This window comes from Salvelinus namaycush, chromosome 16 (assembly GCF_016432855.1).
Source record: "Salvelinus namaycush isolate Seneca chromosome 16, SaNama_1.0, whole genome shotgun sequence".
NCBI classification, from domain to species: Eukaryota; Metazoa; Chordata; class Actinopteri; order Salmoniformes; family Salmonidae; genus Salvelinus; species Salvelinus namaycush.
Window position 1 is genome coordinate 40197466 of NC_052322.1, and position 26298 is coordinate 40223763.

The 26298-nt window shown below is 45.5% G+C and overlaps 1 protein-coding gene across 1 annotated transcript; it reads left to right on the top strand.

The window, feature by feature from the left end:
• The first annotated feature begins 899 nt into the window (after positions 1-899).
• On the top strand, positions 900-25878 carry LOC120061436 (solute carrier family 26 member 6-like). The gene is made up of 19 exons (XM_039011244.1): positions 900-1346; positions 6213-6352; positions 6837-6947; positions 9921-10261; positions 10409-10561; positions 13280-13362; positions 20222-20369; positions 20965-21078; positions 22453-22530; positions 22613-22708; positions 23122-23228; positions 23340-23409; positions 23550-23642; positions 23736-23846; positions 24072-24203; positions 24326-24532; positions 25122-25176; positions 25253-25398; positions 25530-25878. Exons 1-19 carry the CDS (start codon positions 1207-1209, stop codon positions 25554-25556), a joined length of 2352 nt encoding a protein of 783 aa, XP_038867172.1. The 5' UTR covers positions 900-1206; the 3' UTR covers positions 25557-25878.
• The last annotated feature ends 420 nt before the right edge of the window (positions 25879-26298 follow it).

Here is a 26298-nt window from a genome sequence, read left to right on the forward strand (position 1 = left end):
GAACCCTTAACCCTTACCTTAACTCCAAACCCCTAACACTAAACCTAACCCTTACCTTAACTCCAAACCCCTAACCCTAAACCTAACCCTTAACTTAACTCCAAACCCCTAACACTAAACCTAACCCTAACCCTTAACTTAACTCCAAACCCCTAACCCTAAACCTAACCCTAACCCTAAACCCTTACCTTAACTCCAAACCCCTAACCCTAAACCTTAACCCTTAACCCTTACCTTAACTCCAAACCCTTAACCCTAAACCTAAACCTAACCCTAACCCTAAACCCTTACCTTAACTCCAAACCCCTAACCCTAAACCTAACCCTTAACCCTTACCTTAACTCCAAACCCCTAACCCTAAACCTAACCCTAACCCTTAACCCTAAACCCTTACCTTAACTCCAAACCCCTAACCCTAAACCTAACCCTAACCCTAAACCCTTACCTTAACTCCAAACCCCTAACCCTAAACCTAACCCTAACCCTTAACCCTTACCTTAACTCCAAACCCCTAACCCTAAACCTAACCCTTAACCCTAAACCCTTACCTTAACTCCAAACCCCTAACCCTAAACCTAACCCTAAACCTAAACCGTAACTCCAAACCCCTAACCCTAAACCTAACCCTAAACCTAACCCTAACCCTAACCCTAATTCTAACCCAAACCTAATTCTAACCCTAAACCTGACCATAAGCCTAAAATAGCCTTTATCTACAAAATGTGACCACTTGTTAGAATTGTCCTTGTTTTACTGTCCCTGTGAGGACTTATGGAACCCAAAAGATATGAAAGTTAGACCACACACACACTACTGGCTTGGGTGGGGGTGTGAGGTGTTCCCTCATAAGGGCAGGAGAGGACTGTCACTCCCACACTCTGCTAAACTGGATACAAACTGAGACACAGCCAGGAGCGTGGGACTTAGTAGCTTCTTATTTCATGCTTTTGTAACTCTTATCAGGGTGTTGGACAGTTGTTGGTAATTGGCAGACAACTGTTGTTTTGGACCAAGAGGTTTTTCTCTTTTCTGACTAATAGATTTTTTACTTTTTGGACCAACAGTGTTTTTTTCTAAGTAATGTTTTGGAGAGACCTGCACAGTGTTTCAGACTAGAAGGACAGACAGACAGACAGAAAAGACAGAGAGACACAAAGCAATCAACACAAAGACACTCAGTGTTGGAAGACAGGCAGGCAGGCAACCATGGGAGTTGAAGAACAGAGAGCTGGGAAGTTTTACGTGGAGAGGGATGTTTTGGACGAGCTTTGCCTTGACCAGGTGGCCCGAAGACGGACACACTCCACCACACCTCCCCTGAAGGAGAGGGTGAAAGATTCCCTCAGGTAAGATATGGTAAAAGAGAAGGAGAGGGAGCAGGGCAGAAGGGATGGGAGAGGGGGAGGAGGGAGGATAGTGCACGTGGGGAGCAGGAACATGCATCAGGTTCACTATTTGCTGACTAATTCTGCAGATGAATAACATGCATTGACAAAAGCTATTTTGGATGTGTCTGTGTTGATTTCAGTTTACAATTTACTGCCCAGGTTATTTGAGGACAGTTGAGTAAGGCACGTAGATGAGCGTGTGTGTGTGTGTGTTGTGTGTTTGAATGTGTGATATGCTCCTTTATATGGTTGCAATGGATGATCTTTCATTATGCAATCCCACTGACGCAGGGAGAGGTAAGATAGGAGCAGAATGAACGAGAGAGGGGACAGTCTGTGGCGGACAGAGAGGGGACAGTCTGTGCCGGACAGAGAGGGACAGTCTGTTGGACAGAGAAGAGACAGTCTGTTGGACAGAGAAGAGACAGTCTGTTGGACAGAGAAGAGACAGTCTGTGCCGGACAGAGAGGGACAGTCTGTGGCAGACAGAGAAGGAGAATATTAGAGAGAAAACAGATAGAGGATAAGAGAGAAGGATAATGAGAGGCACAGAGAGAGAAAGAAGAGAACAGATAAAGGTGCAGAAAGAGAAGACAGGACAGCTGCCCATATGAAAAATATTACAGTATACTATGGTCTAAATACTGTAGTATTACTATATTTATATACTACAGTTTTCACTGCAGTGTTTTTGCGGAAGTATACTATAGTATTCACTGTAGTGTTTTTGCGGAAGTATACTATAGTATTCACTGTAGTGTTTTTTTGCTGTAATGTGCTGTAGTGTTTTCGCAGACTGTAGTATACTATAGTATTCACTGTAGTGTTTTGCAGAAGTATACTATAGTATTCACTGTAGTGTTTTTGAGGACAAACTAGTATACTATAGTATTCACTGTAGTGTTTTTGAGGACAAACTAGTATACTATAGTATTCTCTAGTATAAATACTATAATATTCACTGTAGTGTTTTTGCAGACTTTACTGTAGTGTTCACTATATGTTTTTGTGGACTGACTGTAGTATACTTTAGTACAGTGTATTACAGTATAAATACTATAGTATATACTATAGTAATTACTGTAGTGTTCTTGCAGATATTACTGTAGTATCTACTAGTGTTTTTTGTTCTATTATCTTTGACATATAAGATATACTATGAGCAAATATTCCATAAACTGACGGTAGGATTGGAGTCTGAATAGATAGTTCAACATTTCTGCTTTTTTCTATAATCTGTAGGGGAACACAATATATGGTCTATAATTTGCATGTAGGTTTCTTACTTATGGGTGGCACAAATTGGGATATGGGGGATGGGTATGGGTGGAGCATATGCAAATTGAATAATGTAGTATTACTATAGTTTTACAATTCTTTGTTTTTGCGGACATTACCGTAGTATTTACTACAGTGTTTTTGGCAGATAATACTGTAGTAATTAATATAGTATTCTACAGTATACTACAACACTTTATACTAAGCACTACACAGTTAAGGGATACTACAGTGTGTAGTACAGTATTCTACAGTATATTACAAAATTATATAGTAAGCACTACATGATCAACAGTGTGTAGTATACAGTAGTGTAGTATACAGTAGTATTCCACAGTATACTACACAATTAAATAGTTTGCACTACACAATCGAGGGATACGGCAGTGTGCAGTATAGTATTCTACAAAATACTAGTTTACTACAAAATACTATCAAATTCTATTGTAACAGAATACTATATCATTATATAGTAAGTACTATAGTATTCTATAGTAAACTGTAGTCTTTTTTATCTGGGTTATGAAAGGCAGACAGTTTGGTCCAGACCGTGTGACTTACAGTGGCTTGCGAAAGTATTGGCACATCAAGCCACTGGGATTTCTGCCCATTCTTCAAGGCAAAACTGCTCCAGCTCCTTCAAGTTGGATGGGTTCCGCTGGTGTACAGCAATCTTTAAGTCATACCACAGATTCTCAATTGGATTGAGGTCTGGGCTTTGACTAGGCCATTCCAAGACATTTAAATGTTTCCCTTGATTTAGCAGTATGCTTAGGGTCATTGTCTTGCTGGAAGGTGAACCTCCGTCACAGTCTCAAATCTCTGAAAGACTGAATCAGGTTTCCCTCAAGAATTTCCCTGTATTTAGCGCCATCCATCATTCCTTCCATTCTGACCAGTTTCCCAGTCCCTGCTGATGAAACACATCCCCACAGCCTGATGCTGCCACCACTATGCTTCACTGTGGGGATGATGTTCTTGGGGTGATGAGAGGTGTTGGGTTTGCGCCAGACATAGCATTTTTCTTGATGGCCAAAAAACTAAATTTTAGTCTGATCTGACCAGACTACCTTCTTCCATATGTTTGGGGAGTCCCCACATGCCTTTTGGTGAACACCAAACGTGTTTGCTTATTCTTTGGGATAGGGGGCGGTATTTTGACGTCCGGATGAAAAGCGTGCCCAAAGTAAACTGCCTGCTACTCAGGCCCAGAAGCTAGGATATGCATATAATTAGTAGATTTGGATAGAAAACACTCTAAAGTTCCTAAAACTGTTAAAATGATGTCTGTGAGTATAACATAACTTATTTGGCAGGCGAAACCCCGAGGACAAACCATCCAGGAAAATCATTTTTGGAGTTCACTGTGTTTTCAATTAGGTTTCTATGGTAAACTAGATTTATGAGGCACCTGGTTGCAGTTCCTATGGGTTCCACTAGATGTCAACAGTCTTTAGAAATTGGTTGATGTTTTTCCTTTGAGAAATGAAGAAGTACGGCTATTCAGAATGAGAGTCAAGCCAAGTGGACTCTTGTTTCTAGTGCACGACCTGTTGCTCGCTCCACTTTGATTTTATCCGCTATTGAACACAATATATTCCGTCTTAAATTTTATAGATTATTTATGTTTTAGGTTACCTAAGGATGGATTAGGAAAGCTGTTTGAAATGTTTGGACAAAGTTTACAGGTAACTTATTAGATAATTTGTAGTCATGTTGGGCGAGTTGGAACCGGTGTTTTTCTGAATCAAACGCGCCAAATAAATGGACATTTTGGGGATATAAAAAAGGAGTTTATCGAACAAAAAGACCATTTGTGATGTTTCTGGGACATATTGGAGTGCCAACCGAAGAAGATCTTCAAAGGTAAGGCATGAATTATATCGTTATTTCTGACTTTTGTGTCGCCACCTGCCTGGTTGAAAATGATTGTTATGCATTTGAATGGTGGGGTGCTGTCCTCAGATAATCGCATGGTTTGCTTTCGCCGTAAAGCCTTTTTGAAATCTGACACCGCGGCTGGATTAACAAGAAGTTAAGCTTTATTTTGACATATTGCATGTGTATTTTCAAGAATGGTAAATATTTACAATTTTGTAGTTTGAATTTGGCTCCCTGCACTTTTACTGGATGTTGGTCAGGTGGGACCGTCCCACCTAGCCTAGAGAGGTATTAAAGCAATGGCTTTTGGCTTTTGGCAATGGCTTTTTTCTGGCCACACTTCCGTAAAGCCCAGCTCTGTGGAGTGTATGGCTTAAAGTGGTCCTATGGACAGATATTCCAATCTCCGCTGTGGAGCTTTTCAGCTCCTTCAGCGTTATCTTTGGTCTCTTTGTTGCCTCTCTGATTAATGGCCTCCTTGCCTGGTCCGTGAGTTTTGATGGGCGGCCCTCTCTTGGCAGGTTTGTTGTGGTGCCATATTCTTTCCATTTATTAATCATGGATTTAATGGTGCTCTGTGGGATGTTCAAAGTTTCTGATATTTTTTTTTAACCCAACCCTGATCTGTACTTCTCCACAACTTTGTCCCTGACCTGTTTGGAGAGCTCCTTGGTCTTCATAGTGCCGCTTGCTTGGTGGTGCTGCTTGCTTGCTTGGTGGTGTTGCAGACTCTGGGTCTTTCAGAACAGGTGTACCTATACTGAGATCATGTGACACTTAGATTGCACACAGGTGGACTTTATTTAACTAATTATGTGACTTCTGAAGGTAATTGGTTGCACCAGATCTTATCTAGGGGCTTCATAGCAAAAGGGGTGAATACATATGCACGCACCACTTTTCCCTTTTATTTTATTTTGAATTTTTTGAAACAAGTTATTTTTCCACTTCACCAATTTGGAGTATTTTGTGTATGTCCATTACATGAAATCCAAATAAAAATCCATTTAAATTACAGGTTGTAATGAAACAAAATAGGAAAAACACCAAGGGGGTGAATACTTTTGCAAGGCACTGTATCCAGACAGTTTGGTCCAGGCCGTGTGACTTATTGAGGCTTGAAGAGAAAAGTTAACCTTCCTCTGGACCTGAGCCCTGATGGCCTCTTGAAACTGAAACATAGGTTCAGCACTGCCACCAAATATTAACCTATCACAGAGTATGACACTGCACGGCCAACAAATATTAATATATCAAGTCAGAAAAAATGAACTCATTAAAAACACAAGACAAAGCCAAAAACGCTTTAGCTACATAATCCAGATGAACACTCCAAACACAGATTACACCCCTTTTGTTTTTACTGGGCGGCTAAAAAGGACCGTACAGATAGTTGTCATGGTTTCTCTGTAAACCCCGGTCCTGAAGGGACACAGTGTGTGCAGGTTTATGTTCCAGCCTAGCTTTAAGTATCCTGGTTAGTTAAATCATATGTGTTGGAGCTGGGCTAGAACAAGTCCCTGCACACACTGTGGCGCTCCAGGAGAAGAGTTGCCTACCCATGCCCTTTCCACCAACTGTTAAACTCAGCAGACACATTTCAGTTGTCACAAATGGATAACAAAACTGTATTCCTCTTTTCTCTAACTCTCCATGATGTCGCAGGTGTTCCATGCCCAAGCTGAAGCGCTCTGTGCTGAGCACTTTGCCTGTCCTATCATGGCTGCCACGTTACTCAGTGAGAGACAACGGCCTGGGAGACCTCATATCTGGCATCAGCGTTGGCATCATGCACCTGCCTCAGGGTCTGTGCTACATCTACTGTCTGACCAAACACACACACATAGGGTCCAATCACAGGGTCCAATCACAGGGCCGGATCACAGGGCCTGATCACATGGTCCAGTCACAGGGCCCGATCACAGGGCCCGATCACACGGTCCAGTCACAGGGCCAGATCACATGGTCCAGTCACATGGTCCAGTCACAGGGCCTGATCACATGGTCCAATCACATGGTTCAGTCACAGGGCCAGATCACAGGGTCCAATCACAGGGCCGGATCACATGATCATAACTTGAAATCAGCAACACGTGTAACTCACATGGAAATCTCCCAAATCTCCTGCTAATGTAAAAAGGACTACATAAATATATTTGATTGATTGATGCCAATGCTTGAGGTATGGAAAAGCCTGATTTACATAAATTGATCTGAAGTTATTGTTTAATGACCTATTTGAGAATATATGAACTATTTTGTGAAGACCTTCCTGTAACATTTGCCTAGGTATGGCCTATGCTCTCCTGGCCTCTGTGCCTCCAGTGTTTGGTCTCTACACCTCCTTCTACCCTGTACTGGTCTACTGCCTCCTTGGCACCTCCAGACACATCTCCATAGGTAAGACAGAGTGGAGAGAGGAGGAGACAGAGAGAGGGGGGAAAGAGAGAGGAGGAGAGAGAGGAGGAGAAGGAGGAAGAGAAAGAGAGAGAGAGAGGGAAAGGGAGAGGAGGAGACAGAGAGAGGAGGATACAGAAAGAGAGGGAAAGAGAGAGGAGGAGACAGAGAGAGGGGGGAAAGAGAGAGGAGGAGAGAGAGGAGGAGAAGGAGGAAGAGAAAGAGAGAGAGAGAGGGAAAGGGAGAGGAGGAGACAGAGAGAGGAGGATACAGAAAGAGAGGGAAAGAGAGAGGAGGAGACAGAGAGAGGAGGGGAAAGAGAGAGGAGGAGAGAGGATGAGAAGGAGGAGGAGAAAGAGAGAGAGGGAAAGGGAGAGGAGGAGACAGAGAGAGGAGGATACAGAAAGAGAGGGAAAGAGAGAGGAGGAGACAGAGAGAGGGGGGAAGAGCGAGAGGGAAAGAGAGAGGAGGAGACAGAGAGAGGGGGGAAGAGGTTGAGGGAAAGAGAGAGAGGGAAAGAGAGAGGAGGAGACAGAGTGAGGAGGGGAAAGAGAGAGGGAAAGAGAGAGGGGGAGACAGAGAGAAGAAGAGACAGAGAGAGAGGGAAAGAGAGAGGAGGAGACAGAGAGAGGAGGAGAAAGAGAGAGAAGGAAAGAGAGAGAGGGAAAGAGAAACGAGTGGAAAGAGAGAGGAAGAGAGAGGAGGAGACAGAGAGAGGGGGGAAAGAGAGAGGAGGAGAGAGAGGATGAGAAGGAGGAGGAGAACGAGAGAGAGTGAAAGAGAGAGTAGGAGACAGAGAGAAGAAGAGACAGAGAGAGAGAGAAAGAGGGAGGAGACAGAGAGAGGAGGAGACAGAGAGGAGGAGAAAGAGAGAGGAGGAGAAAGAGAGAGAGGGAAAGAGAGAGCAGGAAAGAGAGGATGAGACAGAGAGAGGAGGAAAAAGAGGGGGGAAAAGAGAGAGGAGGAGCCAGCGAGAGGAGGAGACAGAGAGGAGGAGAAAGAGAGAGGAGGAGCCAGTAAGGAGGAGAAAGAGAGAGGAGGAGAAAGAGAGAAGGGGAAGAGAGAGGAGGATAAAGAGAGAGGAGGAGACAGAGAGACGAGGAGACAAAGAGAGAGGGAAAGAGAAAAAGGGAAAGAGAGGAGGAGACAGAGAGAGAGATTGAAAGAGAGAGGAGAAAGAGAGAGAGGTAAAGAGAGAGGAGGAGACAGAGAGGAGTAGAAAGAGAGAGGAGAGAGAGGAGGAGACAAGGAGAGAGGGAAAGAGAGATCAGGAGACAAGAGAGAGAGGAGGAGACAAGAGAGAGGGAAAGAGAGAGGAGGAGACAAGGAGAGGAGGAGAAAGAGAGAGAGAGAAAGAGAGGAGAGACAGAGAGGAGAGACAGAGAGAGGAGGAGAAAGAGAGACGAGGAGAAAGAGAGACGAGGAGAAAGAGAGAGGGAAAGAGAGAGAAGAGGAGAAAGAGAGAGAGGGAAAGAGAGAAAGGGAAAGAAAGGGAAAGAGATAAAGGGAAAGAGAGGACTAGAGAGAGAGAGGAGGAGACAGAGAAAGAGGGAAAGAGAGAAGAGGAATAAGAGAGAGGAGGAGACAGAGAGAGGAGGAGAAAGAGAAAGAGGGAGACAGAGAGATGAGCAGAAAGAGAGAGGAGGAGGAGAAAGAGAGAGGAGACAGAGAGAGAGAGAGAAAGAGAGAGAGAGAGAGAAAGGAGGAGAATGAGAGAAGGAGGAGAAAGAGAGAAGGGGAAAGACAGGAGAGAGAGATAGGAGGAGAATGAGAGAGAGGGAAAGAGAGAAGAGGAGAAAGAGAGAGGAGGAGACAGAGAGAGGAGAAAAGGAGAGGAGAAAGAGAGAGAGAGAGGAGAGAAAGAGAGAAGAGGAGAAAGAGAGAGAGGGAAAGAGAGAGGAGAGACGGAGAGAGGAGTAGAAAGAGAGAGAGGGAAAGAGAGAAAGGGAAAGAGAGGGAAAGAGATAAAGGGAAAGAGAGGACTAGAGAGAGAGAGAAGGAGACAGAGAAAGAGGGAAAGAGAGAAGAGGAATAAGAGAGAGGAGGAGAAAGAGAAAGAGGGAGACAGAGAGATGAGCAGAAAGAGAGAGGAGGAGACAGAGGAGGAGAAATAGAGAGGAGACAGAGAGAGAGAGAAAGAGAGAGAGAGAGAGAGAAAGGAGGAGAATGAGAGAAGGAGGAGAAAGAGAGAAGGGGAAAGACAGGAGGAGAGAGAGATAGGAGGAGACTGAGAGAGAGGGAAAGAGAGAAGAGGAGAAAGAGAGAGGAGAAAGAGAGATGAGGAGAAAGAGAGAGGAGGAGAAAGAGAGAGAGGGAATGAGAGAGGAGGAGACAGGGAGAGAGGGAAAGAGAGAAAGGGAAAGAGAGGATTAGAGAGAGAGAGGGAAAGAGAGAAAGGAAAAGAGAGGACTAGAGAGAGAGAGAGGAGGAGACAGAGAAAGAGGGAAAGAGAGGAGGAGAAAGAGGAGGAGGAAGAGAGAGGAGACAGAGAGAGAGAGAGAAAGGAGGAGAATGAGAGAAAGGAGGAGAAAGAGAGAAAGGGAAAGAGAGGAGGAGAGAGAGAGAGGAGGAAACAGAGAGAGATTGAAAGAGAGAGGAGGAGACAGAGAGAGGAGGAGGATGAGAGAGAGGGAAAGAGAGAAGGTGAGAAATAGAGAGGAGGAGATGGAGAGAGGAGAGACAGAGAGAGGAGGAGAAAGAGAGAGGGAGACAGAGCTGGGGACAGAGAGAGGAGGAGACAGACCTGGGGACAGAGAGAGGAGGAGACAGAGAGGAGGAGGAGACAGAGGAGGAGAAAGAGAGAGAGAGAGAGAGAGAGAGAAAGAGAGAGAGAGGAGGAGAATGAGAGAAAGGAGGAGAAAAAGAGAGGAGAAAGAGAGAGAGGGAGAAAGACTTTAGAGAATGAATGTTTTTAATATCATCGGTCAGAGGAATAAAGAGTTTCACTAAGGTGCTTTTGTGTGTGTTTTTCCTCAGGAACGTTTGCTGTGATCAGCATTATGATAGGCAGTGTGACAGAGAGGTTGGCTCCAGACAGTGACTTCACATTCCTGAATGGAACCAACGGGACAGCAGTTCTGGATGTGACAGCCCGCGACGCCTACAGAGTTCAGATAGCAGCCAGCACCACTGTACTGAGTGGGCTCTTTCAGGTCCTGCTGGGCATGGTGCGGTTTGGTTTCGTGGTGACGTACCTGTCGGAGCCCCTGGTACGTGGCTACACAACAGGAGCAGCTACACACGTGGTCGTCTCACAACTCAAATATATCTTTGGTATCCACCCTGCACGCTTCTCCGGACCACTGTCTCAGGTCTATGTGAGTACACACAACACATCCACACACTCAAGCGCACAGACACACACACACAGACACAGACAGATGTGACAAAGTTGTACAAGTTTTCCACCTAGTGGATGCAGGCAATAACAGTCTGACTGTCCATCTCTCTCTCTCTCTCTCTAGATCCTAATAGACATCTGTAGACATCTGCCAGAGACTAACATTGGGGCCCTGGTGGTTAGTCTAGTGGCCTTGGTGGTCCTCATAGTGGTCAAAGAACTCAATTCCTGTTATGAGAAGAAACTACCTCTGCCTATTCCCATAGAACTCATAGTGGTAAGTCCTCCATACCTATCCGCTCTCTGTGTCATTAGTCACACAATCATTGATTGATTGATTGATTGAGTTTATTAGATCTTTACAAGTAGTAGGCTGCGTCAGAGAAAACATTTGACATCCTGTCAAGTCTTTTCCATCCTCCTGTCAAGTCTTTTCCATCCTCCTGTCAAGTCTTTTCCATCCTCCTGTCAAGTCTTTTCCATCCTCCTGTCAAGTCTTTTCCACCCTCCTGTCAAGTCTTCTCCATCTTCCTGTTAAGTCTTTTCCATCCTCCTGTCAAGTCTTTTCCATCCTCCTGTCAAGTCTTTTCCACCCTCCTGTCAAGTCTTTTCCATCCTCCTGTCAAGTCTTTTCCATCCTCCTGTCAAGTCTTTTCCACCCTCCTGTCAAGTCTTTTCCATCCTCCTGTCAAGTCTTTTCCACCCTCCTGTCAAGTCTTTTCCACTGTCATGACGTCGCCTGCTTGGGTATTGCAAACCCCATCCCCCTCTCCCTGCCTTTCCCTTTCCTCTCTCCCTGCCTTTCCCTTTCCTCCTTCAACCCATGCTGTGATCACAGAGAGACGTCGTAAATTCCTGAGAATCTCCTCATGGCCAAACAGTATTAAGAGAGAGGGTAAACTTTCAGGACAAAGGAATTTTCTCCCACCTCACAGAACTTGAGGTACGAACATATTTCATGTTCCTGCAAAAGTATAAAAGATCAGTGGAGAGTCCAGCTATTAACATGCCCATTGGTCACCATGTGGGAAACTCATGAGAGACTGTGGGACTACATTACCATACCGCTGTTTATATAATAACCTCAGATATGAGGTTTACATCTGTTTGTTGTATAAAATGAATGAGTGAGTATGATACTGTTTGTATAATTGTGTAATATGATTTTGGACTGTTTAATTAAGAAAAATACAAATCCCTTTTTGATTTGAACTAAACCCGAGGACCCGCCCCTGAGCCAGTTGGGTCAGACATCCAAGGACAGCCCCTTCCTGCTATCTGAATAAAAGTCAACTCTGAGAAATTACCATTAGACCATGTTTATCCTCCATGGGGAGAACGAAGGTTACCATTGCTGAATCTTTAACCATACCACGTGGTTAAACTCTTATACGAATAAGAACAAGTTTTGATATTGACTACTAGTCTGCAGCTAGGAATTCGGTATCATTGAACGCGAAGAAAGACAACCGCCGAAACATCCATTCTATAACGAATGTCACTCTGAACTATCCACAATAACCGAGACAGAAGGAACTCCAACAGAAACTAACTTCACTCCAACGATCAAGACGACACACACCGAGCGTAAATATATATATATATATTGATTGCAATTGTTCCCGAATGAGTGAGCGTTCATGTGTAAGGATTAGCATGTCAATTGTTATAATTATGGACTCTGTAGTGAATTCTTAGTCGAACGCAATTCTCCCTTTTGTCTAACGAGCCGCCATGCCGGTTCAGCCACTAGGGCATATTTTTCCCATTTCATGTAACCCTTTTTAAGTTTGTTTGTTTGTTATGCATTTCTGTGAATTAATTAGTTAGTAATAAATAAATGATTTAAGACAATTGATGTATGGATGACTCATAGTGAAGACTGGGTTCGTGCAGATAATCAACAATTTACGACGTTTGGAATGAGACTAACGTGAGGTAAAGTAAATAAATCATTAATCAGAAGACTATTGATCAGATATGAAAATATCTGAAAGGTTATATTGGGAAATTATAACTTTGTAATCTAATAACTTTCCCTGGTGCCCTCGAATTCATAGTTAATTAGTTACGTTATTACTCAAGTGATCGCGTAATCCCTAATTACAGGAATCTTTGATAAAAACTATAAGTCTTCAATTTAACGATAGCAAAGACACGACACCACCCTCCTGTCAAGTCTTTTCCACCCTCCTGTCAAGTCTTTTCCACCCTCCTGTCAAGTCTTTTCCACCCTCCTGTCAAGTCTTTTCCATCCTCCTGTCAAGTCTTTTCCACCCTCCTGTCAAGTCTTTTCCACCCTCCTGTCAAGTCTTTTCCATCCTCCTGTCAAGTCTTTTCCACCCTCCTGTCAAGTCTTTTCCACCCTCCTGTCAAGTCTTTTCCTCCTCTTTCTCTCTCTTTTGGTCCCTTGAACATGTGTGTTCCAATGAAAGCCACTAGAGGGCATCCTGTCTACATGGCTGATATCTATAAGGAGCGTAACAGAACACAGTGTCTTCTCATCCTGTTAAACATTTTGAGATGATGTTAATCTTATTCTCAGTTTAATGATCCATATTTATGTTGTGATATCATCAATTAGAATCAGTTGGAAGCTCTTGGTACATCTCAAAGGGTTAATATTCTACCCAGTCAGTGTGTTTTCCTCCAGTTCATGGTAGTGCTTGGTTTCTCATTGATCCAATAAAATGTTCTCAAGTGATGAGCTCTGTTCAATGATTTGCCTGCGTTTCTGCTTGAATTCCAAACCCACACAGGGTCTGCGATAATGATTTACTCACAATTACACACATGCATGCATACAAGTTCCTACACGTGCAAACAACAGCAGATGCTTTGTTGTTGTGAGCATGGCAACCTATATGTGTGTGTGTGTGTGTGTGTGTGTGTGTGTGTGTGTGTGTGTGTGTGTGTGTGTGTGTGTGTGTGTGTGTGTGTGTGTGTGTGTGTGTGTGTGTGTGTGTGTGTGTGTGTGTGTGTGTGTGTGTCACAGATCGTAGCAGCAACACTCATCTCCTACTACGGCAACCTGAACAGCCAATACGACGTGGCCGTGGTTGGAGAGATCCCCAGAGGGTGAGTGTTTATATGTGTGTGTGTTTGCGTGTTTGCATGTGTGCGTGTGTGTGCGTGTGTGTTTGCGCGTGTGTGTGTGTGCGTGCGTGCGTGTGCGTGCGCGTGTGTGTGTGTGTCAGTAGCTACAGGTTGTTGACTGTGGCCTGGTCTGGTGTGGCAGAGTGCTCTCCTGGTCAAGGTTACACTCGGAACAAAGCAAGGGGGGAGGGCAAGGACAGAAAGTATCGGAGGGTGAAATCAAACATAACGTACAATTTAAAATGGATTCAATTGAGATTTTTTTGTCACTGGCCTACACACAATACCCCGTAATGTCGAAGTGGAATTATGTTTTTAGAATTGTTTTCAAATTAATAAAAAAACTGAAATGTCTTGAGTCAATAAGTATTCGACCCCTTAGTTGTGGCAAGCCTAACTAAGTTCAGGAGGGAAAATTTGCTTAATAAGTTGCATCATGTTATGGGAATTTCAGCATAAAAAATACATGGAATGGAAATATTCACAGACCTGGTTCAGTCTGCTTTCCACCAGACACTGGGAGATGAATTCAGCTTTCAGCAGGACAATAACCTAAAACACAAGGCCAAATCTACACTGGAGTTGCATAACAAGAAGACAGTGAATGTGGCCGAGTTACAGTTTTGACTTAAATCTACTTTCAAATCTATGGCAAGACCTGAAAATGGTTGTCTAGCAATGATCAACAACCAATTTGAAAGAGCTTGAAGAATTTTTAAAGAATGTGTGAGTGTGAGCTGTAATCGATACCAAAGGTGCTTCTACAAAGTATTGACTCAGGCATGTGAATACTTAAGTACACTTAACAAAAATGTAAACGCAACATGTAAAGTGTTGGTGCCCTGTTTCATGAGCTGAAATAAAATATCCCCATGCTGAGGAGTATTTCTGTCTGTAATCAAGCCCTTTTGTGGGGAAAAACTCATTGTGATTGTCTTGGCCTGGCTCCCCAGTGGTTGAGCCTGGCTGCCCTCCAAGGCTTACCCTTGGCGGCACCACTGCCCAGTCATGTGAAATCCATAGATTAGGGCCTTGGAGAATATTTTAAATTGACTGATTTCCTTATATGAACTGTAACTCAGTAAAATCTTTGAAATTATTGCATGTTGTGTTGATATTTTTGTTCAGGATAAATTTGATATTTCTGTACTTTACTATTATTTTTTGGCAAAAATCTCTAAAAACATGTTTTCACTTTGTCATTATGGGGTTATGTAGATAGGTGAGAGAAAAATCTATTTAATAAATGTTGAATTCAGGCTGTAACACAACAAAATGTGGAATAAGTCAAGGGGTATGAAAACTTTCTGAATGTACTTTAGCTCATTGAGAAGGAGTCTAGAGCAGGGATGGGCAACTTTGATGGGGTGGGGGCTGAACTCATCATGAGGGACCGCAAAGGCTCATGGGGCTGTGCACCCACCCACATCCATACCCACACATGCAGTCAGAGCCGGCCCTAGCCTTTTGGGGACACTTCGGGTAATGCGTACTAGCTGATTTTGCATGGTCTTCAGATTGCTGGACTGTCAAAGACCAAAGCCAAGCAGCCGCTACACAGCCAGTGTTTGGAAGACCAGGCACCTGCACTGTATGACCTCTAATGTCAAATTTGTGGTCCGGGGCATCCTAATGATTAACTCTAGAATATTATTCATTGTATATGGGTCATTGAGTGTGTGTACATTTGTCACGACACCTGTTACCACGGTTGAAGGACCTAGAGGACCATCAGCGGCAGGAATCAAGGGGATTTGTTGGGGATAATGGAGGAAGGGGTCTGGACAGGGGCAGTAATGGAGGAAGGGGTCTGGACAGGGGCAGTAATGGAGGAAGGGGTCTGGACAGTGGCAGTAATGGAGGAAGGGGTCTGGACAGGGGCAGTAATGGAGGAAGGGGTCTGGACAGGGGCAGTAATGGAGGAAGGGGTCTGGACAGGGGTAGTAATGGAGGAAGGGGTCTGGACAGGGGCAGTAATGGAGGAAGGGGTCTGAACAGGGGCAGTAATGGAGGAAGGGGTCTGAACAGGGGCAGTAATGGAGGAAGGGGTCTGAACAGGGGCAGTAATGGAGGAAGGGGTCTGGACAGGGGCAGTAATGGAGGAAGGGGTCTGGACAGGGGCAGTAATGGAGGAAGGGGTCTGGACAGGGGCAGTAATGGAGGAAGGGGTCTGGACAGGGGCAGTAATGGAGGAAGGGGTCTGGACAGGGGCAGTAATGGAGGAAGGGGTCTGGACAGGGGCAGTAATGGAGGAAGGGGTCCGGACAGGGGCAGTAATGGAGGAAGGGGTCTGAACAGGGGCAGTAATGGAGGAAGGGGTCTGAACAGGGGCAGTAATGGAGGAAGGGGTCTGGACAGGGGCAGTAATGGAGGAAGGGGTCTGGACAGGGACAGTAATGGAGGAAGGGGTCTGGACAGGGGCAGTAATGGATGAGATACATTTTACAGTGTTGACAACATTGCTGTCCTTGACCCACATCATTCCCGTATATATTTAAGTCATTTAGCAGACGCTCTTATCCAGAGCGACTTACAAATTGGTGCATTCACCTTATGATATCCAGTGGAACAACCACTTTACAATAGTGCATCTAACTCTTTTAAGGGGGAGGGGGGGGGGGTTAGAAGGATTACTTTATCCTATCCTAGGTATTCCTTAAAGAGGTGGGGTTTCAGGTGTCTCCGGAAGGTGGTGATTGACTCCGCTGACCTGGCGTCGTGAGGGAGTTTGTTCCACCATTGGGGTGCCAGAGCAGCGAACAGTTTTGACTGGGCTGAGCGGGAACTGTACTTCCTCAGAGGTAGGGAGGCGAGCAGGCCAGAGGTGGATGAACGCAGTGCCCTTGTTTGGGTGTAGGGCCTGATCAGAGCCTGAAGGTACGGAGGTGCCGTTCCCCTCACAGCTCCGTAGGCAAGCACCATGGTCTTGTAGCGGATGCGAGCTTCAACTGGAAGCCAGTGGAGAGAGCGGAGGAGCGGGGTGACGTGAGAGAACTTGGGAAGGTTGAACACCAGACGGGCTGCGGCGTTCTGGATGAGTTGTAGGGGTTTAATAGCACAGGCAGGGAGCCCAGCCAACAGCGAGTTGCAGTAATCCAGACGGGAGATGACAAGTGCCTGGATTAGGACCTGCGCCGCTTCCTGTGTGAGGCAGGGTCGTACTCTGCGAATGTTGTAGAGCATGAACCTACAGGAACGGGTCACCGCCTTGATGTGAGTTGAGAACGACAGGGTGTTGTCCAGGATCACGCCAAGGTTCTTAGCACTCTGGGAGGAGGACACAATGGAGTTGTCAACCGTGATGGCGAGATCATGGAACGGGCAGTCCTTCCCCGGGAGGAAGAGCAGCTCCGTCTTGCCGAGGTTCAGCTTGAGGTGGTGATCCGTCATCCACACTGATATGTCTGCCAGACATGCAGAGATGCGATTCGCCACCTGGTTATCAGAGGGGGGAAAGGAGAAGATTAATTGTGTGTCGTCTGCATAGCAATGATAGGAGAGACCATGTGAGGATATGACAGAGCCAAGTGACTTGGTGTATAGCGAGAATAGGAGAGGGCCTAGAACAGAGCCCTGGGGGACACCAGTGGTGAGAGCACGTGGTGCGGAGACAGATTCTCGCCACGCCACCTGGTAGGAGCGACCTGTCAGGTAGGACGCAATCCAAGCGTGGGCCGCGCCGGAGATGCCCAGCTCGGAGAGGGTGGAGAGGAGGATCTGATGGTTCACAGTATCAAAGGCAGCCGATAGGTCTAGAAGGATGAGAGCAGAGGAGAGAGAGTTAGCTTTAGCAGTGCGGAGCGCCTCCGTGACACAGAGAAGAGCAGTCTCAGTTGAATGACTAGTCTTGAAACCTGACTGATTTGGATCAAGAAGGTCATTCTGAGAGAGATAGCAGGAGAGCTGGCCAAGGACGGCACGTTCAAGAGTTTTGGAGAGAAAAGAAAGAAGGGATACTGGTCTGTAGTTGTTGACATCGGAGGGATCGAGTGTAGGTTTTTTCAGAAGGGGTGCAACTCTCGCTCTCTTGAAGACGGAAGGGACGTAGCCAGCGGTCAAGGATGAGTTGATGAGCGAGGTTAGGTAAGGGAGAAGGTCTCCGGAAATGGTCTGGAGAAGAGAGGAGGGGATAGGGTCAAGCGGGCAGGTTGTTGGGCGGCCGGCCGTCACAAGACGCGAGATTTCATCTGGAGAGAGAGGGGAGAAAGAGGTCAAAGCACAGGGTAGGGCAGTGTGAGCAGAACCAGCGGTGTCGTTTGACTTAGCAAACGAGGATCGGATGTCGTCGACCTTCTTTTCAAAATGGTTGACGAAGTCATCCGCAGAGAGGGAGGAGGGGGGAGGAGGGGGAGGAGGATTCAGGAGGGAGGAGAAGGTGGCAAAGAGCTTCCTAGGGTTAGAGGCAGATGCTTGGAATTTAGAGTGGTAGAAAGTGGCTTTAGCAGCAGAGACAGAAGAGGAGAATGTGGAGAGGAGGGAGTGAAAGGATGCCAGGTCCGCAGGGAGGCGAGTTTTCCTCCATTTCCGCTCGGCTGCCCGGAGCCCTGTTCTGTGAGCTCGCAGTGAGTCGTCGAGCCACAGAGCAGGAGGGGAGGACCGAGCCGGCCTGGAGGATAGGGGACATAGAGAGTCAAAGGATGCAGAAAGGGAGGAGAGGAGGGTTGAGGAGGCAGAATCAGGAGATAGGTTGGAGAAGGTTTGAGCAAAGGGAAGAGATGATAGGATGGAAGAGGAGAGAGTAGCGGGGGAGAGAGAGCGAAGGTTGGGACGGCGCGATACCATCCGAGTAGGGGCAGTGTGGGAAGTGTTGGATGAGAGCGAGAGGGAAAAGGACACAAGGTAGTGGTCGGAGACTTGGAGGGGAGTTGCAATGAGATTAGTGGAAGAACAGCATCTAGTAAAGATGAGGTCAAGCGTATTGCCTGCCTTGTGAGTAGGGGGGGAAGGTGAGAGGGTGAGGTCAAAAGAGGAGAGGAGTGGAAAGAAGGAGGCAGAGAGGAATGAGTCAAAGGTAGACGTGGGGAGGTTAAAGTCACCCAGAACTGTGAGAGGTGAGCCATCCTCAGGAAAGGAACTTATCAGGGCGTCAAGCTCATTGATGAACTCTCCAAGGGAACCTGGAGGGCGATAAATGATAAGGATGTTAAGCTTGAAAGGGCTGGTAACTGTGACAGCATGGAATTCAAAGGAGGCGATAGACAGATGGGTCAGGGGAGAAAGAGAGAATGTCCACTTGGGAGAGATGAGGATCCCAGTGCCACCACCCCGCTGACCAGAAGCTCTCGGGGTGTGCGAGAACACGTGGGCAGACGAGGAGAGAGCAGTAGGAGTAGCAGTGTTATCAGTGGTAATCCATGTTTCCGTCAGTGCCAAGAAGTCGAGGGACTGGAGGGACGCATAGGCTGAGATGAACTCTGCCTTGTTGGCCGCAGATCGGCAGTTCCAGAGGCTGCCGGAGACCTGGAACTCCACGTGGGTCGTGCGCGCTGGGACCACCAGGTTAGAGTAGCGGCGGCCACGCGGTGTGAAGCGTTTGTATGGTCTGTGCAGAGAGGAGAGAAGAGGGATAGACAGACACATAGTTGACAGGCTACAGAAGAGGCTACGCTAATGCAAAGGAGATTAGAATGACAAGTGGACTACACGTCTCGAATGTTCAGAAAGTTAAGCTTACGTTGCAAAAAAAATAAAATCTTATTGACTAAAATGATATAGTACTGCTGGCTGGTGAAGTAGGCTGGCTAGCAGTGGCTGCGTTGTTGACTTTGTTTGAAAGTGTAGCTGGCTAGGTAACCTCTAACTGGCTAGGTAACCTCGACAATTTCTCTAAATTTCTCTAAACTACACAATTATCTTGGATACAAGGACAGCAAAGACAACTATGTAGCTAGCTAACACTACGCTAATCAAGTCGTTCCGTTGTAATGTAAGTTTCTACAGTGCTGCTATTCGGTAGAAGTTGGCTAGCTAGCAGTGTTAGCTAGCAGTGTTGACTAGATAGGAGAACGGCAGCGCGGCGGACGAAAATAGCTGGCTAGCTAACCGATAATTACTCAAAACTACACAATTATCTTAGATACAAAGATAGCAAAGACAACTATGTAGCTAGCTAACACTACACTAATCAAGTCGTTCCGTTGTAATGTAATCGTTTCTACAGTGCTGCTATTCGGTGGCTAGCTGGCTAGCTAGCAGTGTTGACTACGTTACGTTACGTTAGGATGAAAATAGCTGGCTAGCGAACCTCAATAACTACACAATTATCTTTGATACAAAGACGGCTATGTAGCTAGCTAAGATCGAACAGATCAAACCGTTGTACTGTAATGAAAATGAAAATGAAATGGTAATACTACCTGTGGAGCGAAGCGGAATGCGGAATGCGACTACTCGCTCCAACCCGGAAGCAACTACAAATATATCTCTCTCCCCCTCTCCTCTCTCATCCCACTTCCCCTCAACTCTCTCCTCCCTCTCCCCTTTGTCCTCCCTCTCTCCCCTCCCTCTCTTCCTCTCCCTCTCTCCCTCTCTTCCTCTCCTCTCTCCCCCCTCTCCTCTTTCCCCCTCTCCTCTCTCTCCCCTGTCCTCCCTCTCCCCTGTCCTCTCTCCTCCTTCTCCTCTATCCTCTCTCCTTCCTCTCCCTCTCCTCTCTCCTCTATCCTCTCTCCTCCCTTTCCCCCTCTCCCCCCTCTCCTCCCTCATCTCTCTCCTCCATCTCCCCCTCTCACCTCTCCTCTCCCCACGCCTCTCTCCTCCCTCTCCTCTCTCTCTTCCTCCCTCTCCCTCTGTCCTCCCTCTCCTCTCTCTTTTACCTTTCCCTCCTCTTCCTCTTCATCCCTAGGCTGAAGTCTCCCAGTCTACCTGACGTCAGTCTGTGGGGTATGGTGGTTGGTGATGCGTTTGCTGTGGCCATAGTGGGTTATGCCATAAACATCTCCTTGGGCAAAACCTTCGGCCTGAAACACGGCTACAAGGTGGACAGCAACCAGGTGGGACACACACACGCACGCACACAGTTATGCAGGTAGGCAGGGGTATGCTTGAGGTTGTTCTGGTCTGAAGGACAGAGACAGCTCTCTGGTCCTGAATGTTTAATGGCCGACACGCTCTGCTCAGTCAAGCACAGATGTAGGATCTTAGTTCAAGCCAGTTTGCTACAGCAGGAAAATAATCCTGCAGCAACAGGAAATGTGAATTATTATGCAGATTATAATTCATGGATATTTTTTAATAGGAGTTAATACATTTTACGTTAGGTCAAATCAAGTCTGAAATTTTAAAGAGGAAATTACAAACTTTAGAAGCTTTTTAAACCTTGAATACACTACAAGTTTGCATTTCCTGTTTAGCAGGAACATTTTTATCAACAAGAGCGATCAAATTAAGATCCCACATCTGTATGGATGAGAACTACACCAGTTGCAGTTAACAATACAACAGGGGGGCTGTGGAGCAGCTGGGACTCAGTATAGTCTGAATATACGCTAAGACTTACTTGACTTGTGGTGGTCAAATGATGGTCATTGGTGCATTCTCTGGCATCTGCATACCTCTCATCTCCCCCCTCTCAAACTCTCTCTCTAGGAGCTGGTGGCTCTGGGTCTCAGTAACACAGTGGGAGGATTCTTCCAATGCTACTCTGTCACCGCTTCTATGTCCCGTAGCCTCATCCAGGAGAGCACTGGGGGCAGGACACAGGTAACACACACACACACACACACACACACACACACACACACGCACACACACACACACAGTGCATTCGGAAAGTATTCAGACCCCTTGACTTTTTCTACATTTTGTTACGTTACATCCTTATTCTAAAATTGATTAAATGAAATGTTTTCCTCGTCAATCTACATACAATACCCCATAATGACAAAGCGAAAAACAGGTTTTTAGAAATGTTTGCAAATGTATAAATAAGTTTAAAAAACTGAAATACCTTATTTACATAAGTATTCAGACTCTTTGCTATGAGACTCGAAATTGAGCTCAGGTGCATCCTGTTTCCATTGATCATCCTTGAGATGTTTCTACAACTTGATTGGAGTCCACCTGTGGTAAATTCAATTGATTGGACATGACTTGGAAAGGCACACACCTGTCTATATAAGGTCCCACAGTTGACAGTGCATGTCAGAGACAAAAACAGATGGAAGCCACTCCTCAGGAAAAGGTACATGAGAGCCTGCTTGGTGTTTGCCAAAAGGCAACTTAAGGACTCTCAGACCATAAACAACAAGATTCTCTGCTCTGATTAAACCAAGATTGAACTCTTTAGCCTGAATGGCAAGCGTCACGTCTGGAGGAACCCTGGCATCATCGCTACGGTGAAGCATGGTGGTGGCAGCATCATGCTGTGGGGATGTTCTTCGAGGGAAAGATGAACGGAGCAAAGCACAGAGAGATCCTTGATGGAAACCCGATCCAGAGCGCTCAGGACCTCAGACTGGAGCTTCACCCTCCAACAGGACATCGACCCGACGCACACAGCCAAGACAACACAGGAGTGGCTTCGGGACAAGTTTTTGAATGTCATTGAGTGGCCCAGCCAGAGCCCGGACTTGAACTCGATCAAACATCTCTGGAGAGACCTGAAAATAGCTGTGCAGTGACACTCCCCATCCAATCTGACAGAGCTTGAGAGGATCTGCAGAGAAGAATGGGAGAAACTCCTCAAATACAGGTGTGCCAAGCTTGTAACGTCATACCCAAGAAGACTCGAGGCTGTAATCACTGCCAAAGGTGCTTCAACAAAGTATTGAGTAAAGGGTCTGAATACTTATGTAAATATGTCAAAAAATATTTTGTTTTGTTTTTTATAAATTTGAAAAAATCTAAAAAAAATTACGTTCTTGCTTTGTCATTATGGGGTTTTGTGAAGTCATTATGGGGTTTTGTGTGTAGATTGATGAGGGGGAAAAAACGATTTAATCCATTTTAGAATAAGGTAACAAAACATGGAAAAGGTCAAGGTGTCTGAATACTTTCCGAACGCACTCTTTGTCCACCTGCTAATATTTCTGCAGGCATACACACTTGCTGATGTGTGTTTGTGTATTGTGCCAGGTTGCCGGGGTGGTTTCCTCAGTGATTGTGCTGATCACCATTCTGCAACTGGGGACACTGTTTGAGGAGCTACCCAAGGTATTTATCTCTCTACCCCCCCCCCCCCCCCAAACACACAACACCACTGATCTGATCTGATGTATGTGTGTGTGTGTCCTAGGCTGTCCTGTCCTGCATAGTGTTTGTAAACCTGAAAGGCATGTTTAAGCAGTACCTAGACATTCCTGCACTCTGGAAGAGCAACACAGTGGACCTGGTGAGAGCAACACATGACATAAACTTCATATCTATGACCTGCATCCTAACTGGACGTATATGACTGAACATAGAACCCCATCATTTATAACCTTTTACCGTAAATGTAACACTAAATATCTGCGTGGGGGGTACAACTCAATATTATATAGTTTCTAATGTTTTGTACACTCAGTGTATATCCCCCATTGGCACAAGGCTACTTTTGCCTTCTTGTAATGCAATACTTTAACCACTAGAAAGTGTGCGTACTCGTGGTCTGAAGTTAGCGTGAGGATAAGCACATTCTCACGTCAAGTTCAGTTTTTATAAATGTGTTGGGGCATATTCTGTGCACAAGCACCGTTTATAAATGAGGCCCCTTGTTGCTGTGTATTCCCCCTATTGATGACATGTGTCTCTGTTGCCCCCTAGCTGGTGTGGTTGGTAACGCTGGTGTGTACTATCCTGCTGAACCTGGACCTGGGCCTGGCTGCATCCATCGCCTTCTCTCTGCTCACTGTCATCTTCAGAACACAGCTGTGAGTCTGTGTTTGTTTGATGTAGAAGGGAGAGAGGTTTACTTTCTAAACTGTACTGTGTCCCACTTTCTTCTCAAAGTGCATAACATCCCTGTTCTCTTTCTCTCCCAGGCCACGGTACTCTATTCTGGGGCAGGTTCCTGGGACTGAGCTCTACCTGGACACAGACACATACGAAGAGGTGAGACGGAGGACCTCAATACATACTAAGGGGGGGATGGGTAAGTGAACAATGGAGTTTAAAGCAGCTTTTAGATGACTGTCTATTGACCCCCCCCCCCCCCCCCCCCCCCCCCGTTTGTTTGTTGGTTTGTCCCGCAGGCAAAAGAGATCAGAGGTATCACTATCTTCCGTTCCTCAACCACAGTGTACTATACCAACGCTGAGTTATACCTGGACGCACTGCAGAAGAAGGTAGTGTGTGTGTTTGTGTGTTTCTTTCTCTCAAGCTGCCCTTTTTCTCTGAAATGTTCTCTCTCAACCGCTCTCTTTCATTTCCTCACACAGAGCGGTATTGACATTGGGAAGCTGCTGACGAGAAAGAAGAAAAGAGATGCTAAACAAAAGAGGAAAGACAAGAAAGAAGAAAAGAAAGCTAAAAAGGAGGCAAAAAAACAGGTTCCACACACACACACACACACGTCACATACACGTACACATGCACACACGTCACACACACACATGCACACACACACAAGTCACATAAATACACACACACACACACACGTCACATACACATACTGTACGTCACACACACACACACACACACTGTACACAAAAATGGTTTTATACTATTATCAAATTACATTATTTCAATGGATGTCTCTCCCCTTCCCTTCCCAGAATGGTGTGAATGGACACCTACCCAATGGTACAGTCCACCCAGAGGACAAGGTGGATGTAGAGAAGGGCTCCCCTGACCTGAAGGGAAACAGGACAGACATCGCCCTGACTGACAGACCCACTAATGGACAGGTCTGTAGCATGATGTACTATAATTCTACAGGAAACACTCTAGACTCAAGTGAAGCCTACAGTCAGCAAAACCTCAATTGACTCCAGAGCAGAGTAACATACTGTCTCTCTGTCAAACTAAGGTGAACTGGGCCTACGAGCAGCAAGGGACCGGGTTGGACCTGGGCTCTGAGACTGGTAGTCATGGCGATGATGCCATAACCCAGACGTCCAGTACCATAGGAGAAGAGAAGAGAGGGAGGAGCTCCGACAATGACACACATACCATCATCCTGGATCTCTCCACAGCCAGCTTTGTAGACACCGTCACTGTGATGATGCTGAATAACGTATGTTTGTGTGTGTGTGGGAGGAGTGTGTGTGTGTTTTTTTGAAGGATGGGGATGGATGAAAGGGGGATAGAAGGAGGAAAGACAGAGAGGGAGGGTTGATCACAGATGGGATGGAGAGAAGACACTGAAAGAGAAAGGGAGAGAGAGGATAAAAAGGAAGGAGAGGTTAATGAAGTTTTCAGAAATATATTTGTAGTTTCTTTGTATCCAGTCTCCTTATGTAACATTGTTCACTGCCATACTCCTGAGTGGCCTTGTGCTTGAATTAAACAAAGGTCTTGTGTTCTGTGAGTAGGCAGGTCTAAATGAGATTGTTTTGTATGTCGGGGAAGAGGCACTTATAGAGATGTAGAGTGAAAAAGAGAGTGATGGAGAGAGAGGGGGAGAGTGGTGGAGAGAGAGAGAGTGGTAGGGGGAGAGTGGTGGAGAGAGAGGGAGAGTGGTGGAGAGAGAGGGATGAAGAGAAAAACCAGATGAATCCAAACTGGTGCAACACAACCAGTCCCGTAGAAAAACACGGCCTTCTTATTTGACCTTTCTCTCACTCTCTTTCCATCTCTCTCACTATTTTCTCTCTTTATTGCAGATATTCCGAGACTATAGAGAGATTGACATTGATATCTATTTAGCTGGATGCCAAGGTGAGTGTCTGTGCTAATTCATGCTGGTCTCTCTGGTCTAGCGTGTGTTGTTTAACCTGGTTTGTCTTTCCTCCAGTCTGTGTGGTGGAGCAGCTATCCAGAGCAAGCTTCTTCTCTGAGTCCATCCCTAAGAGCCGTCTGTTCACTACGGTCCACGACGCCGTGCTACACAGCCTCCGGCTGCAAGGGGCCTCAGACGTTCCCATCTACGAGTGTGCACTGGTGAGTAGACCAAGCCCTCAAGGCCATTTAGCTGGTGGTGGAACTGTCCTCCAAAATCAGCTGCTTTCTTATGATTATATCACTTAATTGATTCTTATCTTACGTTCTGACATTATCTCCTTCTCTACTAGGACATGGCCTGCACTACCAAGATGTAACCAACAGGTGTCACTTTGGTCACAATCCTTTATGGAAAATAATAAATAATGGTTACTAATTTTAAATGATGCAATATTGATAACATTATGGGGCTGGAAATGAAGTATCAATGTCCTATACCATAAATGCTAACCCGTTATTGTAATGGTGAGAGGTTAGCATGTCTTGGGGGTATGATATTTGTGCATCTGTAAATTTCTCACTCATCATTATTCCCAATTCATTCAGGATTATTTGTAATCATGGTAGCACCCACATTAATGTAGACTTGTTTAGAAACATACTCTAATCTTATCGACAATAAAAGTGACTTCTAAATGACACAACACATTATTTACCATTAATTTATATTGGGCACAAAATAATCTGAAACACAACCAAAACAAACAGCAAATGCATCCAAACAAATGTGTAGACTCACAGGCTTGATGTATTCATTGCATGCTATGAATATGGGATCAAATACTTAACTTTTACTACTTAAATACACATATACAGTATTCCATTCCAGGGTTTTTCTTTATTGTTACTATGTTCTACATTGTAGAATAATAGTGGAGACATCAAAACTATGAAATAACACATATGGAATCATGTAGTAAACAAAAAAGTGTTAAACAAATCAAAATATATTTTATAATTCAGATTCTTCAAAGTGCCACCCTTTGCCTTGATAACAGCTTTGCACAAACTGGAATGCATTTCAATTAACAGGTGTGCCTTGATAAAAGTTCATTTGAG

What these genes read in the sequence shown, in the direction of transcription:
- LOC120061436 (XM_039011244.1), top strand. Translation starts at nt 1,207, where the DNA reads ATGGGAGTTGAAGAACAGAGAGCTGGGAAGTTTTACGTGGAGAGGGAT. An exon ending in CATCATGCACCTGCCTCAGG is followed by an intron (nt 6,353 to 6,836) that starts GTCTGTGCTACA and finishes ACATTTGCCTAG; the next exon opens with GTATGGCCTATGCTCTCCTG. An exon ending in GTCATCTTCAGAACACAGCT is followed by an intron (nt 23,229 to 23,339) that starts GTGAGTCTGTGT and finishes TTTCTCTCCCAG; the next exon opens with GCCACGGTACTCTATTCTGG.